Genomic DNA, 7,710 nt, shown 5'->3' on the forward strand with positions numbered 1-7,710 from the left:
TCTCCAAACTCAGGGAGTATGACAGCTACGGCTTCAAGCTGGTGCCGGACTTTGACGTGGAGGACGTGAAGCTGCTGGCCAAGATCCAGGCCCTGGACTTCCCGTCCCACAACCTCCTGCGGCGGGAGGATTCGGGGGGGTGCGGGCCGCTGGGGGCCCGCTGGGCGCAGTACCTGAGCGGCTGCCCCGCGGGCGACCTGGCCCCCTCCCCGGAGCTGAAGGCCCTGCTGCGGGCCGGCGTGCCGGTGGAGCACCGCCGCCGGGCGTGGCAGTGGCTGGTGCGCGAGCGCACGTGCTCGCTGAGGGACCGCCACCCGCAGCGCTACCGCGACATGCTGGAGAAGAGCCGGGCCACGCCCCACCCTGCCTCCCGCCAGATCCAGCTGGACCTCCACCGCACCCTCATCGGCAACCAGCACTTCTCCTCGCCCTCCGACCCCGCCGTGCAGCAGCTCCACCGCGTCCTGCTGGCCTTCTCCTGGCAAAACCCCGCCATCGGCTACTGCCAGGGACTCAACAGGTAGAGCACATCTACTAACACTACTGCAAGGGACTCAACAGGTAGAGTAGATCTACCAAAACTACTGCCAGGGACTCAACAGGTAGAGTAGATTTACCAAAACTACTGCCAGGGACTCAACAGGTAGAGCACATCTACTAACACTACTGCAAGGGACTCAACAGGTAGAGTAGATTTACCAAAACTACTGCCAGGGACTCAACAGGTAGAGTAGATCTACCAAAACTACTGCCAGGGACTCAACAGGTACAGTAGATCTACTAACACTACTGCCAGGGACTCAACAGGTAGAGCACATTTACTAACACTACTGCCAAGGACTCAACAGGTAGAGCACATCTACTAACACTACTGCCAGGGACTCAACAGGTAGAGTAGATCTACCAAAACTACTGCCAGGGACTCAACAGGTACAGTAGATCTACTAACACTACTGCCAGGGACTCAACAGGTAGAGTAGATCTACTAACACTACTGCCAGGGACTCAACAGGTAGAGTAGATCTACTAACACTACTGCCAGGGACTCAACAGGTTGAGTAGGTCTACCAAAACTACTGCCAGGGACTCAACAGGTAGAGTAGATCTACCAAAACTACTGCCAGGGACTCAACAGGTAGAGTAGATCTACCAAAACTACTGCCAGGGACTCAACAGGTAGAGTAGATCTACTAACACTACTGCCAGGGACTCAACAGGTTGAGTAGGTCTACCAAAACTACTGCCAGGGACTCAACAGGTACAGTAGATCTACCAAAACTACTGCCAGGGACTCAACAGGTAGAGTAGATCTACCAAAACTACTGCCAGGGACACAACGGGTAGAGTAGATCTACTAACACTACTGCCAGGGACTCAACAGGTTGAGTAGGTCTACCAAAACTACTGCCAGGGACTCAACAGGTACAGTAGATCTACCAAAACTACTGCCAGGGACTCAACAGGTAGAGTAGATCTACCAAAACTACTGCCAGGGACTCAACATGTAGAGTAGATCTACCAAAACTACTGCCAGGGAATCAACATGTAGAGTAGATCTACCAAAACTACTGCCAGGGACTCAACAGGTACAGTAGATCTACTAACACTACTGCCACAGACTCAACAGGTATTTTATGGTCAAAAGTAATTGGTAGTTCCTGTAGTTCACTACACCTCAAAATTACAAAAAAGTAATGAACTATTACGACCACTACACATATTTCAATGTAGTTGAACTACCAGAAAACTGCTGAATTTGAAGGAACTGTGTAACTAAACTACTACTTCCCCTACCCCGCCCCAACAACCCCCCCCCCTCCCCCCCAGGCTCGCTGCCCTCGCCCTGTTGGTGCTGCAGGATGAGGAGGAGGCTTTCTGGTGTCTGGTGGCTGTGGTTGAGACCGTCTTGCCTCAGGATTACTACGGCAAGACCCTCGCTGGCTCCCAGGTGTGCATGTGCACCAACCTTCACCAACCTTCACCTAACCTAACTGCAGCACAACCAGACCACCAAACCTGACTGCAGCACAACCAGATCACCTGACCTTACTGCAGCACAACCAGATCACCTGACCTTACTGCAGCACAACCAGATCACCTGACCTTACTGCAGCACAACCAGATCACCTGACTTTACTGCAGCACAACCAAACCACCTGAACTTACTGCAGCACAACCAACCTTCACCTAACCTGACTGCAGCACAACCAACCTTCACCTAACCTGACTGCAGCACAACCATCCTTCACCTAACCTAACTGCAGCACAACCAAACCCCCTGACCTTACTGCAGCACAACCAGATCACCTGACCTTACTGCAGCACAACCAGATCACCTGACCTTACTGCAGCACAACCAAACCACCTGACCTTACTGCAGCACAACCAGACCACCTGACCTTACTGCAGCGCAACCAGACCACCTGACCTTACTGCAGCACAACCAACCTTCACCTGACCTTACTGCAGCACAACCAACCTTCACCTGACCTTACTGCAGCACAACCAACCTTCACCTAACCTTACTGCAGCACAGCCAAACCACCTGAACTTACTGCAGCACAACCAGATCACCTGACCTTACTGCAGCACAACCAGATCACCTGACCTTACTGCAGCACAACCAGACCACCTGACCTTACTGCAGCACAACCAACCTTCACCTATCCAGACTGCAGCACAGCCAAACCACCTGACCTTACAGCAGCACAACCAAACCCTAGTTTTCTCTGTAGCTGCTGTGTAAAAAGTTTTTTTTAAAACCCTCAGAATATGTGATTGTGCTCTCTGTCGTCGCCCTGCAGGCAGACCAGCGGGTGCTGAAGGACCTGATGGTGGAGAAGCTGCCACGCCTCACTGCTCACCTGGAGGAGCTGGAGGTGGACGTGTCCCTCATCACCTTCAACTGGTTCCTGGTGGTCTTCATAGAGAGCCTGACTACCAATATACTGCTGCGGATCTGGGATGCTTTCCTGTATGAGGGCACCAAGGTGTGTGTGTGTGTGTATGTGTGTGTGTGTGTATGTGTGCCCTTATGTGTGTGTGTGTGTGTGTGTGTGTGTATGTGTGCCCTTATGTGTGTGTGTGTGTGTGTGTGTATGTGTGCCCTTCTGTGTGTGTGTTTTTGCGTGTCAGACCTGCATCAAATAATTGAGAAAAACTGAAATATTTTGGCCACCAGAAAATTGGATTACTGCGGATTACTGACAAACTGAGTGTGAAATCAGCTCAGAGAGAAGGACAGAGCGGTTTAATGTTGCTCTTGTTTCAGATTCTGTTCCGGTACGCATTGGCCCTCTTAAAGTACAGAGAGGAGGACATTCTGAAAATCCAGAACAAGGTGGAGATGTACCAGTACCTCCGATTCTTCACCAAAACCATCACCGACAGCAGGTAAAGGCACTTGGGGCAGGGGGCAGAGGGACTCATGCATTTCGGCTACTGATATGAGCACACGCCCTTCTGTACGCCCTGCTTAACACCATTCAGTACGCCGTACACCCTGCTGTACACCCTTCTGTATGCCCTGCTGAAATTGCTGTCTGTGTGTCTCTGGCGCCCCCTGCAGGAGGCTGATGAGCATTGCGTTCAGCAGCATGAACCCGCTCCCCATAAGGCTGCTGAGGGGCCGGCGGGCGCTGCACCTGGAGAAGATCCGGACGGAGCTGAGCGAGCTGGAGCGGATCCAGAGAGAGTATGTGGCCCAGAATGCCGAGCGCAAGGACAAGGACCTGTACGCCATGGCCAGCGAGGACGAGGCCGAGGGGTAGCCGGGGCGGGGGCGTGGAGGAGGGGCGGGGCGGGGCGGGGCAGGGTGGGGTGGGGTCGAGGACAGGGGTGTGGGCGGGGCGGGGCGGGGCGGGGCGGGCCAGGGCAGGGATGTGGGGGCAGGGCAGGAACATGGAGCCGGGGCACGGACATGGGGGTGGGGACATGGGGGCAGGGCAGGGACATGGGGGCAGCACCCAGGACTGGAGTTAAACCTGCAGACACTGCGGTGCTGCAGTGTGAAATACCTGCTTTAGAGGTGTTGAGGGTCTGTCCTGCTCCCTCTCAGGCCACACCAGTCACACAGGTAAGACTCACCTGATGGGGCGGGGCCTGGACTCTTCCCCACGCAGGGGCGTGTCACGACCGTAGAGTCCCGCTCTGATACTCACACTGACACACTCAAGCAGAACACTACAACTTGCCTTTGGAGATATATTTTTTTCTTAGTGTATTAAAAATATACTTTTTTAAGTGTATTTAAAAAAAAATTCTTTTTTAAATAAGTTTTAATTTGCTGAGGCCTAAAGGATGTGGTGTAATGGTGTAGCTGTACAGGCCACCGGGACCCCATCAGGCTGAGCTGTGATGTGCACCACAGTGGCATCCTGTTACAATGTGGAACACGGTCTGCAATGACACGAGTCAGCCACTAGAGGTCACTAGAATGTATGTGCAAACGTCTGCACTTAGTTCCGTCTAGTCAGGCCAGAGATGGAGGGCAAACAGGAAACCATTTTGTTGCAGTTCCGCCTCGAAGGCCACGTTCGCTCTGTTTGAAACATTCTGTAAAGGTCTCTAAGATACGCTTGCTTGTGTTTGGCGGGTGTGGTGGTGGGGGGGGGGGGGGGGGGGGGGGTTTGGTGTAACCAGAAGCAACGAGCGACTCGTTGAAGAAGTGGTGCACAGTCGGCCCCCATCAGCAGCCGTAGCAACAGTGCCCAGCAACCAAACGTTTACCACAGCACCGTCTCAGTTAAAACCTTCCTGACCGGTCCTGGGTGCCTGAGGAACCCACATCCTCCGGTGGCAGGAGACGGGCCTCGGGGTCCGTCAAACACAGGCCACGAAACGTCCAGACGCTGGCAGCCAATCGGTACTAAGCAACGGCGCTATGGCAACCCTCCTGTTGTGTCAATGGTCAGTTTAACCCATTTAAATTTTTTAAGGTGCTTGAAGTGCTGGACGACTCAGTGATTTTTAAAAACTTTTACTCCTTCGGGTTGATGATTTTGGCGTGCTTTCACTCTCAGCTGTAGTCTGGTGCTGCTGGGTCAAAGGTCACGGTCATATTTATGAAATGCGAAAAGGAAAAGTGTGATAACTGAAAATAGTTACGTCAAGTTGGTGGAATGGCTTTTTATGTAAATTCAACTTTCTTTGAAAGGAAATGTGTTCCACAAACTTATTAAATATAGTGTTTGAAATATAAAAATGTTCTTGTATTTGTTTTCTGTGAGTGTCAAGATGAGGAAAATTAAAGGTTTTCACTGTTTTAGGATTGTTTGTCGGTGTTGGACAGAAATACGCACTGCAGGTCAGTTTGGATGGGTCCAGCTGGGCCCTTCTCCAGTTTCTGACACCAATATTCCGTAAATGTTCAAAAGACCAGAGTGAACAGCATGTTCAAATCCTTCCCATTTTATTGCTTATTAAAAAAAGAGATACATAAGAAAGAATATACCTTCAGAGGAAAAAAAAACAATAATCAGACATTACAAAGAAGTCGCAGCTCCAAGCTAAACGCTAGTGTTAGCGCCAGACAGCTGCACAGACATGGCTGTGGTGCGCGACGGTGGTTTCATAAGCTCAGTATCGTACAGTAAATCCCCCCAGTGAACAGGAAACAGTGGGACATCCCAGAGAAAGAGCGACTCATATCTCAAAGCTCTCATCGCTGATACAGAGCTAGCAGTTTATCACACACTGCAAAACCTGCAGAGCAATGACTTTGGAACATTTTTGTTACATTTTTAAAAAATAATAAAATAAAATTATGTGCAGTAAAATTCACCCCTCGTGGCTTTAATGGCTGAATTATTGAAAGCCGCTTTGGCATGCGGTATGCATGCTGCCTGAAGAACAGCGGTCAGTTTTAACGCCACACTTCCTGTTTTCCCAGCGACAGGGCCGTGGCGGGCGGGTGACAGTGGCGGGCGGGTGACAGGGCTGTGGGGGGCGGGTGACAGGGCCGTGGCGGGTGGGTGACAGGGCCGTGGCGGGCGGGTGACAGGGCCGTGGCGGGGGGGTGACAGGGCCGTGGCGGGGGGGTGACAGGGCCGTGGCGGGCGGGTGACAGGGCCGTGGCGGGTGGGTGACAGGGCCGTGGCGGGCGGGTGACAGGGCCGTGGCGGGGGGGTGACAGGGCCGTGGCGGGGGGGGTGACAGGGCCGTGGCGGGCGGGTGACAGGGCCGTGGCGGGTGGGTGACAGGGCCGTGGCGGGCGGGTGACAGGGCTGTGGCGGGGGGGTGACAGTGGCGGTTACTGGCGGTGAAGCGAAAGTAAGCGAGTGGAAATGTGCAGTTGCGCCAAATGGGATCGGTACGGACTGACGGTCCGAGCGGCGGACAGAGCGGCGGACAGAGCAAGCCGCGGTAGCACCACAGTGTCTCGCCTGGCGGGACGCGGCTTCCCGCCATTTTAAACACTGCGGATTCCCGCCATTTTAAGCACTGCGGCTTCCCGCCATTTTAAACACTGCGGATTCCCGCCATTTTAAGCACTGCGGCTTCCCGCCATTTTAAACACTGCGGATTCCCGCCATTTTAAGCACTGCGGCTTCCCGCCATTTTAAGCACTGCGGATTCCCGCCATTTTAAGCACTGCGGCTTCCCGCCATTTTAAGCACTGCGGCTTCCCGCCTCGCCGTAATGGAGCCGGAGATGTTGTTGCCAGGTCGTATCTTAAAAAGGAAAAGATCCCCCCTTTCTCCCTTCTCTCTCCTGTCTTTTTCGCTCTATCCAGTAACCGCCATCTCTTTACCGTACATCTAATGTCCTTTCAGCCGGTCAGAGGTGCCCAGATCAGGCCCAGAGGACAGTAGTGCTGCTGGGTTTTTTTTTTCTACCTGATAGCTGATTGGCTAATGTCACCAACCAGAGGTAATGGCATTGGCTGAAGGTTCCACTCACCTGGTGTCACAGGTCTAAATTGATCTCTGATTAGAGGGAGGAATGAAAACCAGCAGCGCTATTGCCCAATATCCCTGCTGCACAGAGTGATTAGGATTTTGAGAATGATGCAGGTAGTCTTTGGAATTTCCTCCAATAACTAAGAATCACTCTCACTGGATCCATTTAGCAATATCCCTGTCCTTGACCTGAGTGTCCATATACGGAAATGGAACATACAGAAAAATATATAAAAATAAAATATTATCAAGACACTGCCTCACTTCACAATATATGCATAAAATTAAGATAGGAATGTATTGCCCACATTTCACAATCTGCATTGAAGGAAAATGACGTTTAACTTATATTTGGGGCCAAAATCGCATTTCTCTCCATGGACACTGAGACGAGGCACCTTTGGTTCTCCTCTAAATATGCATGTGAATTTGTGCACTTTATCTTTACTCAATGGATCGTTAATCACAAACCCATCACACTGCAATGGAAGGACTCAAGGAACTTCGACATAAAGCATTTCAGACCACTACCATAGTATCAGGATGGTAAAATAACATATGTCCCAATAAAACACAATGTATATAATTTGAACATTGAAATGTTTTGGCCAATCACAGAATCAGAACAATATTTTTAGGGCCAATGTGCAATTTTCACAAACCCGAGCTAGTTAGCTTATTCACCAAGACAGCTAACTCACTAGCAAGCAAGGCATCCGATGCTACTTCACCTAACTTACCTGGCTAAATCACAGGTTAAAAGGGCAGCCACCTGCCAGGTAAATATCGCATCACTTCAGCAATGCATGAG

At 51.6% G+C, this 7,710-nt stretch overlaps 1 protein-coding gene across 4 annotated transcripts in view; it reads left to right on the forward strand.

The window, feature by feature from the left end:
* Window positions 1–3,788, forward strand: part of LOC118227040 (TBC1 domain family member 2A-like) — a 20,468-nt gene extending 16,680 nt beyond the window's left edge. For all 4 annotated transcript variants that reach the window (XM_035417123.1, XM_035417124.1, XM_035417126.1 and 1 more), the window contains 5 exons: window positions 14–520; window positions 1,828–1,948; window positions 2,805–2,990; window positions 3,272–3,393; window positions 3,569–3,788. In XM_035417123.1, the coding sequence (XP_035273014.1) occupies window positions 14–520; window positions 1,828–1,948; window positions 2,805–2,990; window positions 3,272–3,393; window positions 3,569–3,770 (1,138 nt within the window). In that variant the 3' untranslated portion in view covers window positions 3,771–3,788. The remainder of the gene's footprint in view (window positions 1–13; window positions 521–1,827; window positions 1,949–2,804; window positions 2,991–3,271; window positions 3,394–3,568) is intronic.
* Window positions 3,789–7,710: the final 3,922 nt, after the last annotated feature.

The sequence above is a fragment of the Anguilla anguilla genome, chromosome 5 (genome assembly GCF_013347855.1).
Source record: "Anguilla anguilla isolate fAngAng1 chromosome 5, fAngAng1.pri, whole genome shotgun sequence".
Lineage (NCBI taxonomy): Eukaryota > Metazoa > Chordata > Actinopteri > Anguilliformes > Anguillidae > Anguilla > Anguilla anguilla.